General features: G+C 35.0%; 1 protein-coding gene across 4 annotated transcripts in view; it reads left to right on the top strand.

Moving 5' to 3' along the window:
- The window catches only part of PBX3 (pre-B-cell leukemia homeobox 3), a 235,395-nt gene that overhangs the window by 179,143 nt on the left and 43,752 nt on the right, over positions 1-12,500 (top strand). For all 4 annotated transcript variants that reach the window (XM_011931376.1, XM_011931377.1, XM_011931375.1 and 1 more), the window contains exon 3: positions 2,764-3,005. In XM_011931376.1, coding sequence (XP_011786766.1) covers positions 2,764-3,005 — 242 coding nt within the window. The remainder of the gene's footprint in view (positions 1-2,763; positions 3,006-12,500) is intronic.

Raw genomic sequence — 12,500 nt, 5'->3', positions numbered from 1 at the left:
AGCCAGTGTGACTGTAGAAAGTTAGTAAACTAAGTAATAGTGAGTAGCTAGGTAGGATAAGGAATAAAATGGTAATTTAAATGTTTTTAAGTAAGAAAATAAATAGAAATATTCAAATTGAAAATAATTTTGGAAACCAGGTATTACTATTTAAAGATCCCATAATCATTACTTTGCTTAATAAAGAAAAGAAACCGATTCACTTTTCAGACTAGTTATGAAAATTCCTTTATTATTGATAATCTTTTTCATGTTGCCTATTTGCAAAGTGCTTTAGTACTTTTCATCTAAAGAAATACGAGTTTTCTATCAGGAAATGATTTTTCTGATAAAATTTGATTCACATAATTTATAAAGTAAATACAAAGTATTGCATTAAAACATATTTTCCTGTTCTTGAGGCAAGCACTTAGTGTTGATTTATTGATAATTTTAGAAATAAGATATTTTTCATTATAAGTAAAATGTTATAGTAGTTGACACTGTATACTTATAATTGTTTTTATTTGTGTTCATGGCTCTTGAGCTTATGGATTGCTTCTTATTGGTATGATAATGATGGTTTATATACGTATCAGATATGTATAAAAGTATCATAGGTGGCTAATTAGTTTTGTGCCTTTTGCATTTCTTCCTAGTGAATTTCTCTTATGGTGTAATTCCTTGTATATTAGTCATTGAGCTGCTTCTCTTGTTTGCCATACGTGTGCAGGGAAGTGTAATCTTTTTGGCTGTGGAAGTTAATCTGCTATTAAAGTACTTCACCACATGTCCATAGGGAAAAGATCAATGTGTTTAACTACAAGGGGGAATCTAGAAACCCGGAGGAAACTTGAAGGTAGATTTAAAAAACACATTTCAGGAGAGGCATCAGTGTCTGTGTAAATACAAAAATCAACAAACACACAAAACTGTGGGCAAAAATTCAGTTTAAAATGGAGAAAATTAAGAAATCCTCAAACAAGAACAAAAAATTAACAGAAATCAAAGTGCAGCATAAGAGATTGTTCAGTAAGCCCTCATTGCATGCCAAATGCACAAAAAACTTGCTATGTGAACTACAAGCATGTACAGGTCATGAGATTTTGACATTTAACAAAGTGAATTAAAAGAGAGGAAAATTGAAGATTTAAATTAACAATACAAACTTAACCAATACATGGCAGTTCTAGAACAATATTAGGCAATCCTTTTTAGTTATAGAAGAAACAGCAAATACATGTTTGCCTATTTTTAATTATCAGCAGTGTGTTGATATGCATTTTATGAGTTATCTTTTTGCTCTCTTAAATGAATATATTGTCTTAGTATATTATAGTTTTCAAACCTTATTTGCCTCTGAATAGACAACAGATATAATTTTAAATGATGATGAGTTAGTTTTATTATCCAGTTGAAATTATTCTGAAGTATAATTTTAAATGATAGTGACAGCTTTAAAGTGTTTTGGGGAAGAAATTAAAGTTGTGTATCTGAATTAAGGCAACCAAGAGCTCTGTCATGCCATGGATGTAATTCAGGGCATCTAGGAATGAAATCTGTTCTTAAAAGAATTGATGGTAGCTTTAGGTTAGCATATAAAATCAGAGTTGGTGATCAGTTGAGTACTTGGCAGCTTATAGATGTTATGTCATGTGAGTTACATTAGACACAAAGTGTGTACCACTGTGGATAAACAACAACAGGCACAGACTCAAAAGACAGAATCCAAATACAAACAAGCAAGGTGCCAACTTCCTTTTCCCCGCTTCCCCAAGAAGACTTGTAACTAGTATAGGGAACCTGTTTTTAAGCAGATTTACAGAGGTTAATTGGGCTGGGATGTTTTAGATTATGTTACACGTTAATGAAAATGCTGATTTTCAGCTGTCATGACTCCAGTGCTTTTTATACCATGATAATTATTTTAAAACTTTGTCTTCTGTGTTGTTGAAAACATCTTGGCAGAAAGCCTGCATGACCTGATTAAACCTGTGAATTGTCAGCTGTGATCTATAGTACTCAGAAGAGGTTGCTGAGTGGGCATCACTTAGGAAGTTCTTGATTTAAAAGCAAAATTAGATTGAGACTACTGTACCCAGAACTGTATTGCCATGTCAATGGTACATTTTTAATATTGTATTTAGTATCCTCATTTTATAGTTTGCTGGCAATCACTTAACAATATTCATTTAATAATATATATATTTAAGTATAGCTAATTGCCTCATAATGTATGTATTCCTCTTCTGAAATCACATGAAGGAAAAGCTCATCTAATCTTGTTTATTTTTCAATTTTTGATTACAGTTTGTGAATTATTTTAAGGGAATTTTAATTCTGTTTCTCCAACTGTGCAGAGAGACAGAATGACCACCTTTGGATGAGTTTGTTTTATATCCCTGTAATTATTTTCTTTCTTTCTTAAAACCTTCCATTTTTTTACCTTCTTCCCATTTTCTGCTTAAATTATCTAAATCTGGGAAGCTTGGATGATTAAAATATTCAAGGAAGCCAGGGTTACCTTTTTCTAAGGATCTATCTGTGGTAAATTGAGGTGGTTGGGGGATATTTAAAATTCTAGGGTGCATGTAAACATTATCTTGAAAATAATTTTCATACTTATTCAAACTTATTGATCAAATGTGAACAATGAAGTTCTCAGCATGAATTGTAGTACACTGATGTTGTTTGATCATTTTCTCGAATAAACAAAATACTCACACTATTTGTCCTCTGTTTCTCGCTTCTTCTCTCTCTGTCTCTCTCTCTCTTTCCTTGAAGGTCTCAGCATCAGAGGAGCCCAGGAGGAGGACCCTCCCGATCCCCAGCTAATGAGACTGGACAATATGCTTTTGGCAGAAGGGGTTTCAGGTCCTGAGAAAGGTGGGGGATCGGCGGCAGCAGCTGCAGCCGCGGCAGCCTCTGGAGGTTCTTCAGATAACTCTATTGAACACTCAGATTACAGAGCCAAATTGACCCAGATCAGACAAATCTATCACACAGAACTGGAGAAATATGAACAGGTCAGCAGCCGCCACTCTCATAGTCCTACACAAACCCTCTGTTGCTCTTCTGTTAGACCATGCTAACCAATTCTGAGGGCTGTGAGGGGTAGGTGTTAACACAAATTACAAAATAAATAAGGTCAATGCAAAAATCCAAGTGAATTGTTGGATTCATGAAATGAAGACCCTTTGAGATTTTGGAGGTGGAGCTCTACCTATTTTATCTCATCTACTTGTTTTAGTTTTATTCATTCCTCACATTCACGTGCACTTATTACCACACCTGCAGTCATTCTTCCCTCTCACCTCACCACTTGGTACTCTTCAAAGCTCTGTATAATTAACATTTATGCACTAGCCTTGTTCATAAGCTTTAATCACTTTTGAAGGGAAGCATTGCACAGTGAGCTTTTCCGTCCTATGGTGTGAGCTCCAGAATCCTCCTGGGAATTAATTCTTATGGATTGTGCCAGACTATAGGGAACTTCACCAAGTAAGCAGGTTCTGGCCTGTTTCTCTGAGTATGAGACCTCCCAAGATAATTATGGGTACCCCAGGACAGGGAATGTTAGGCAAGGCATTATGTGCTAAATTCCTGATTAGAAAGAGAATATGGGTTAAAAATCCAGTTCTCAGCAATTATATTAACCATACTGAATCTAAGATAACTTTGATTTTAAGTTGCATCATTATTTTATGTACCACAAAGAAAAAATTAATACTGCTAGTTTAACTATAAAATATTACTGATTATAGAATGCTTTCACATTTCAGAGATGTTAAAATGTAGGGAAAAACAAGTGAGTCTTAGATTTAATGTAATAAAGTAAAATATTGGTGGGTCTTTTTTAACACGTATTTTAGTTTTATTTTAGTTTAATGCTGAAAAGCTGTCAATTTGGAGGAATTCTCATTTGATAAGATTTGTCATTTGGAAGATAATTTTAAAAACGTATTATGGAACATTTTATAACACATGTACACAAAAATAATGAGAGTAGTATTAGACTGAACCCTATGAAATTGCTAAGTTTTGAGGTCAGAAACAGTTGAATATGGTAATTTCATAGAGTTCAACCCCAAATAAGGAATCAGCTACTTTTTACCCATATCAACATTTTGCCACTCTTATTTTGTGTACCCAGCCCCAATTTGGTAGAGTATTTTAAAGCAAGTCTTAGACATCCTATAATTTCACCCATGAGTATTTCACTATGTAGGCAAGTACTTTTTAAAGTCCACACACTTTAGTGTGAAATAGGAGTCTTGGTGAGTTTTGTGTGTGTTTGTGTGTGTTTTAAAGACTTTTTTAAAGAGCAGTTTTAAGTTCACAAGACCAATTTGAGAGGAAAGAAGAGAGATATCACATATACCCCCTTTCCTCACACATGCATAGTCTCTCCCATTAACAGCATCCCCTACCAGAGGGGTTCATTTGTTAAAATTGATTAACCTACAGTGACACATCATTATCACCCAAAATCCATAGTTTACATTAGGGTTTACTCTTGGTATTGTGCACTCTATGGATTTGGATAAATTTATGATGGCATGTACCCATCATTATAGGCTCATACAGAGTATTTTCACTGCCCTAAAGATCCTCTGTGCTATTCATCCCTCTCTTTTATTCTTTCCTCCTCACTGATCCCTGGCAACCCCTGATCAGTTTTAATCCTTTTTTTTTTTCCTCTATGTTCCCTGTATAGTTTCAGTTGAATATGTCGTTGTTTTTTTCCCATTGCCTTTTCTAATATTCTGGATACAATGGTTTTAAGCAAATGCTGAATCCTATCCCAGAGGTGAGTGTGTTTTGAGGGAGAGTAGAAAAATTTGTGTATCTTTAAGTTAAACTGTAATGTAAATTAATATATTATAAGATGTTTTCTATTTTTGGAATAGGATTTTCTGGGATCTAAAACTGTATGTCTAGTCTCATTTGTAAGAATAACTTTTGGTGGAAAATGTACAAATAAGAATTTTGGAAAAATTATCATGTGTATGTATGTATGTAAAAAAAAATCCCACTTTCTGATTTGACATATGAATAATTGAGAGTAAACAAAATAAGTCATGGTTGAAAAGGTTGCCCCTGAGCATAAACAGTAGAAAATGACTCTTATTTGTAGTATATTCCTAATTGTATAACTTTATGCTAAAATAACCATACCTACTTACTAGATAAACATCACCAGTCACCTTGCATGGAAAGAGATATAATATTAGAGGCCAAATGGCCCGAGTTTTTTGGCTGAGGAATTAAGGTGGTTCCTTACTACCTCCTGCCATGTGTCTTCACACCTGCCTCCTTACTTTCTCCATACAACCCTGGTGGAAGTTGTGTGAAGCTGGTATCAGTCAATGACAAGGTCCTGAGTCTCATTGTTTTAGAAATATCCTACAGAATTTTCCATGAGATTTTAGGTAACTTTTGCCCCAGCTAATAACAGCATCAAATCACCAGAGTTTTTTTGTTGTTGTTTTGTTTTGGCTTTTAAAATATACATGTATATGCATGTTCTTCATACATTTATCTCTTTTTTTTAAATTGAAGATCAAATTGGGAAGCACTGAGTTTAAAAATGTATTCAGGAATTATTTCTGGATATAATCAGTAGCCTAATAACAATCTAAATATATAGTTCCTTTTTCGTTTTAATACTTCAGATGGAAAAATAGAGATACATAAAATCTGTACAGCAGGGACAAATGAATAGATGGGGTATGATGACTAGTTGGCAGATTCAGCAGAATTTTAATTTACAAATTTTCTCCTGTAGGTTTGGAATTATTTTAGAAGTGATATAGCAGCATTTAATTCTTTTAAGTTGTCTTTGGGGCTGGTTTTTATAGCTCTTGTGACTGTTCTCCTAAATTATTAGGATCGGTGCATTTTGACCCAAAACGGTAAACTTTTCCTTTCAAATCTTTAGGGTACAAGGGCTTTATCTGGATGGTCCTTTCAGAGACATGCTTTGGTGTTACGAGAAGGGCTAAACAGAGCTAAGAAGGGATAGGACTTCTGAAATAGATAGTATTGTAATTTCCATTTTATAGAGGAGAAAATGAGACTCAGAGAGGGTAAGTGATTTGTCCAATGTCGCACATCCAGTTAGTGTCAGAATCAGACGTTGAAATCAGTTTCTGAAAATATGTCTTCCTTTTTCATTGAATTTTGCTGCTACCCATGTAGAACTGGAAAATAATTCAGGTACATTCTGGTTTTCTCTGATTTTCCCATGTTGGCTTGCATTTGAAATGGGAATCGAGCAGATGGAAAAACAACTTTTTTTTTTTTTTTTTTTTTTAAGACAGAGGCTCACTCTGTTGCCCAGACTGGAGTGCAGAGGTGTGATCTCAGCTCACTGCAACCTCCGCCTCCCAGGTTCAAGAGATTCTCCTGCCTCAGCCTCCTGAGTAGCTGGGATTACAGGTACCCACCACCACGCCCGTCTAATTGTTTTTTTTTTTTTTTTTTGTATTTTTAATAGAGATGGGGTTTCACCATCTTGGCCAGGCTGGTCTTGAACTCCTGACCTCATGATCCACCTGCTGTGGACTCCCAAAGTGCTGGGATTACAGTTGTGAGCCACCGTGCCCAGCCAAAAACAACTATTTTAATCACTTTCCAGAAATTATATTTTTCCTCCTAAAAGTGAACGTGGGTACTCTGAGTGACAGAAAGCTTAATAGTAAATAGGAAGAACATATATGTTAAAGCAAAGGCTTCAACGGAAAATTGTGTTGAGTCTTTTAGAAATAAACTACATTGGAATCTTAAGAGTTATTCACTCTACTGTGTTTCACAATGAAGCTTTAATGAAAATGTATCTGAAGCCTGTTTAGATTTAGATTGCCATAAAATTAACAAACATCACCACTGCAGTAAATTAAAGTACCTCATAAGCACAGCCACATTTACAAAGTTAAGCAGACAGACTAGAGCTACAGTTTGAGCAAAATTAAATCCAAGCTGCAAGGCTCAGTTTTATGTATATGTTTTAGAGATGGTATTGTCTTTAAAATCCTGTCTTTTTTCCCTTCAGAAAATTGTTCTTTTATCATATGTCTCTATTACATAGGCTCAGATTTCATGATTCTTGATGATAACCATCTAAAAATTCACTTATATACACTTTTGAAATATTAGGCATGGGATATATGTTAGGGTAAGGTTCCTGAATATTACTGCCACCCAAAAGGAAACAAAACTATTTTATTTTCTTCTTGTTGATTCTAACACCCAGCAGGGATATGATAATTTTCCAAAGCTTGCGGCAAACTGTCCTGTAATACTTCATCTTGGGTAGACTGCCTCGCTTTTTAGCTAAGAGACAAACCTAGTTGCTTCTCTGTCTTCTTGTTGATTAGCTACAGCTTTTGAAAAATGCCTTTACTGTACCTTGCAAATATGTTCTTATGGTTAAAGGACCACTGTTAGAATAGGTGAGTTCCTAGAACTTAAGCCAAGGTTCCTGGGAAGCCTTGTTTTTAAGAAGTAAAGGCCTTCTATTGAACTGTTCTTTCTTGGTTCCTCCACCACCCTACCAAAAGGAAATGGACACATTGGCTTGACTTCAACATTTATTCTCAGTTAAAAAGGAAAAGATATATCATACTCTATGCAGCTCTCCCACTTTGCTTGTACCAGAAGAAATGCTTGTACACAGGCAATTCACTCATAATTTACAGCTGCTATAATAGAGATGACATATTGAAAGCTATCTACTATAATTATATTGAAATACATTTTTTGCTGAAGGCAAAAGTGTTGTCAGGGTCCCAACCCTTCCCAGGCATCTGGGAACCTGCTTTCTGAGTTCACAGACGTCATTTGAACTCACTCCAAATCAGGCAAAAAGCACTAGAACCAAGGAATACACTGAATGTGCTCAGGACCAATCAGGTAGCATTTGGCTACCAGAGGACTTACAGATTGCAGGGGGAATGGAGAATGGGTGAAAATGTAAACCACTGTAAAAGCATGTCCTTGTGCTTTTTGAGATCTCTACATTATATGCTTAGGTTTGCTGGCAAAATAGCTTTTTCTTGTAAAGGATTTTATTTTTATCAAATTAAGAAATGCTGACGTTTTCACATTAGAGATTGTGCAGCCTGTAAACTCCTAATTCCATTTTGCTATTTCTTCTTAATAGTTAAGCAGGATAGACAAAAGAATACTACCTAATTTCATGTTCCAAAGCAAGGATTTGTCATTCGTTGTTCCAAGGGAAGAGTTTCACTTCTTGTTGACTTTCATGCCTGGCCTTTTCCTTGCCTGGAAGGAGGGTTTGGTTTGTTCCCTTTTTTTCCTTCGAGTTACTAGTTTATTGGCTCTATGTGCCAATTGTATTTATGACCACAAGCTTGATTAATATAATGAATTATTTAATACATTTGAATACTGTTTTTTTTTTCAACTTCTTTGGAAGCAGTTTTTGTACTTACTGAGGCAATGAGAAGGCAGAATTATATTAGATAAAGTGTGGACTTGCTTGCAGAGTAATGACATAAAAATAGTATGAATTTCATAAAATTACCATTTTCATTGTCATCAATAACTGTCATTTATTGAGTATTAATTATGCTCCAGACTCTGTGCAAAGAACTTAACATACATTATATAATATAATCCTTAACAAAACCCTCATGAGATAGGTCCCTAAACCATGTAATTAGGTAAGAAGTATTGAGGTACAACAGCTAGTTCATCTTTGTGGCTGTTCCTTAGGCATATTGGTCTCATTCTAGTTGGCTTAGAACCTTTAAATGCAGACTTTTAACCCAAAACAAGAAAAATTTGTTGATTTAATAAGCATTCGGTAAATACAAAATCTACTGTATTCGACTAGAGTTACTCGTGAGGCTGGCAAGACATTTGGAAAACAGTTGCAGTGCAAATTTGAGGGGCATCTACTTTTTAAAAGAGATTTATTCTTTCTTGTCAAAAGTGGGTTTTAGAATATTATGGTCTGTTTACAGTTAGCTTCTCTTGATGGTTACAGAAGACCAATTCAGTTTTTAGATCTGATCACTGATCATTATAAAACTTCCCCCAAAATCAGTGCTTGCCCACTGTCTATTTTACAGTTTTACTTCCACAATATAAACTTAAAGGCAAAAAAGAGGTTGAATCTTGAATCCACAATGAAAAAAGCCCCACCACAAAATAAGGAAAACACTAAAAACTTTAATTTTGTGTGTAAATCAAATATGTACAGATATTGAGGAGAAAGTTTTGACAGCCAAAAATATCATTAAAACGTTATTGAGCATCCAAATATTTTAAATCCTCAATTATGACTTGGTTTGGATTTTTAAGGAGAAAGGAAAAAATGGGAAAGACAAAGACTCAAAATAAAAACTGATTGAAAATGCTTTTAACAGATGAAATCTTCCATGCCTTATGTTAACTGTTATTGCAGTGTATGTTTTAAACACATAAACAAAAATGCATCCTAGGTAGTTTTCAACAGCTGGATTAAAAGAAGAAAGCTTCTGCCAGTACTTCTAATCAGAAAATTCAAGGCATACTTTTATTTCCCAAATACTGCAATTAACCATAGTATATCTGTATTTATATTATGGACATTAACCAGAAAGCTTGTAACTGATAGTTTCACTTGGAAAACATAAGGCAAGGAAAAATTTCTCCAAATGTCTATTTTAATATATCTTATAGACATGATGTAAGATATGATAAATGTTTGAAATGAGCTTTCTATATTATAAATAGCATCAATGTTAATATGTGGTTAGGTGGCCCTTCGAAACAACTGCAATCATTTGATCATTCTTACTGTGTTTATATGTTTAAAAAATGTATGCCTTTTAAGGAGCTAGGTGATGAGGCAGTACTGTTCTCTGCTCTGAACCTGGTACAGATGATGCTGAAATGAGGCTGTAATTTACTTTCAGTGGTATAAAGGAAAATATCACTTTGCCTAAACTGTATGCATCTTTCTTAAGGGTGTACCCGGATTTTAATTATCTAAATGTAAATACTTAACGAATTTTACTTAGAGTAATGAGCTAAAGTGCACACTACATAAATGAGATGTTCTAATTAATCATGTATGAACTACTGGTTTAAAGAAAAGCTATGTGAATTCTGTGAATGTTGGGCTATTGCCAAATTGCTCATCAGCATTTGCATTCATAGATGGCTTCACTTAATAAGTCTTGAGACATTCAGCAAATGTTTTAGCAAATTATGAGTTTTTAGATGCAGAAACTTTTTTGCTTTTAACCCTTTTTTCTCACGTAAGTCTTTGGCTGCTCTTTATAATCCATAGACAAACACTCATTCTGGAGAGGTTAAAACCCAGCCAGACAAAAACTAAGAAAGCTAATGTATCAGGTGTCATTCACATAGGAGTCTTGAATTATTTATTAAGATATATGCCCTGTCATAGATGTATGTTACCATAATGAGTGAGCTAGGTTTGTTGGAATTAGCAATGTTATGTGTGCACATTAGAAACGCTTCCATACCCTGGTACAGCAGTTCTCAAACTTTTCAGTCCTAGGACTTAGACTCTTAAAAATTATTGGAGACTTCTGTAAAAGCTTTTGGGTTGGTGGCTTATGTCTATCAATTATTTATTATAATAGAAATTAAAACTAGAAAAATTTCAAGTATTTACTAATTATTTTATTTATTTTATTTTTTGAGACAGGGTCTTGCTGTGTCGCCCAGGCTGGAGTACAGTGGCGCGAACATGGCTCACTGCAGCCTCGACCTCCTGGGCTCAAGTGATTCTCCTACCTCAGCCTCCTGAGTAGCTGGGACCACAGGTGTGCATCACTGTGCCCAGCTAATTTTTAATAATTTCCTATAGAGATGGGGTCTCACTGTTGCCCAGGCTGGTCTTGTACTTCTGGGCTCAAACAATCCTCCTGCCTCAGCCTCTTGAAGGGCTAGGATTACAGGTGTAAACCACTGCACCCAGCCTATTTTATTTTATTTTAGAGACAAATTCTCACTGTGTTGCTCAGGCTAGAGTGCAGTGGTATAATAGCTGACTTCAGCCTTGATCTTCTGGGCTCAGGCAATCCTCCTGCCCCAGGCCCCCCTAGTATCTGGGACCACAGGTGTGTGCTACCATGCCCGGCTAATTTCTAAATTTGTTTTATACAGATGAGATCTTGCTGTGTTGCCCAGGCTGGTCTTGAACTCCTGGGCTCAAGCAGTACTCCCACTTTGCCCCAACAAAGTGCTAGAATTATAGGCATGAGCCACCATGGCCAGCCCTAATTAATTTAAAAATATCAACAAGCCATTATATGTTAACCTAAATAACTTTTTTAAAAAACAAAAAACCTTAAAATTTAGTGAGAAGAATGGCCTTGCTTTTTCGTTTTTGCAAACTCACTATGGGCTTGATAGAAGTCAGCTTGAGTCTCATATCTGCTTCTACAGTCAACTGTTGTCATATGGTTGAAATATATGAAGAGCATTTGACCTCACACAGATGTGTCATTGCAAAAGAGATGTTAATAGCCTTTTCAGATAATTGTGAATACTCTTTTTTGATATTACACCAAAACTTGGCAAGTTATAGTTTCGTAAAAGTATGTTGCAATGAGAAACCTGAAACCATGTCAGTTAACTTTTTGTACTCTGTTTCTTTAAGATCACTGGTCTGGTTTTCACTTTGAATGTCTCTTGTACCTATGCATGCTTTTGTGACGTCATGCGTTGATCATTTGGAAAGTACAAGTTTACTGAATTATGCATATCTTCCAAATTTTGACACATTTCATTATATAATGTCAAAATATCATATTTATGAATATCAACTCTGAACTTATCAGAAAGTCTACTGGGAAACTGTTAAGCTTACAGTGGTGGATGCAGGTTTTTCAAAATTCTGATTTTCACTTGAAAACTCAAATTTTTTAATTGGCATAATTCTCTCAGCTGTTTTCCTTGACATGGAATGCTCACTTGTTTCATTTTTGAGAGAACATCTGCCAAATACCCAACTCCATATAATCATAATTTTCCATACTTGTTTCCAAGTAAAAATGGTGTTCCATGAAAAAATTGACTTCTGCTCATTACTTAACCGTAAAAGTGCTCTTTCTCAAGACAGTTCTCCTTCAGTGTGCAATACAAGAGCTTTTTTTGTGTGCTTCCCATTTGACACACACAATATTAAAGACATACTCAAAGGTTTATAGGTAATAAGATGAATAATTTATACTGCTTCATCAAGGACATTCCTAAGTCAAATGGGTTCTTATTGTATTTGTGTGAATGTATGGTGGTGAAAAATTTTTAAATGTATCAAAGATTACCTAGCATAGCGTTTCCCAAAGATTTTTTCCTAGCACATTGGTCCACAAGATACCATAGAGCTGTGCTGCCGAATATAGCTACCAGTAGCCACACGTAGCTAATGAGCACTTGAAGTCTGTCTAGTCTAAATTGAGATGTACTGTCAATGTAAAATACACACTAGATTTTAAAGAGTACAAAAAAAGAATGAAATACCTCATTAACAGTTT

This window comes from Colobus angolensis, unplaced genomic scaffold, assembly GCF_000951035.1.
Source record: "Colobus angolensis palliatus isolate OR3802 unplaced genomic scaffold, Cang.pa_1.0 Scaffold9, whole genome shotgun sequence".
Classification (NCBI taxonomy): domain Eukaryota; kingdom Metazoa; phylum Chordata; class Mammalia; order Primates; family Cercopithecidae; genus Colobus; species Colobus angolensis.
The sequence above is the reverse complement of the archived record's forward strand: the minus strand, read 5'-3'. Positions and strand labels throughout refer to the sequence as shown.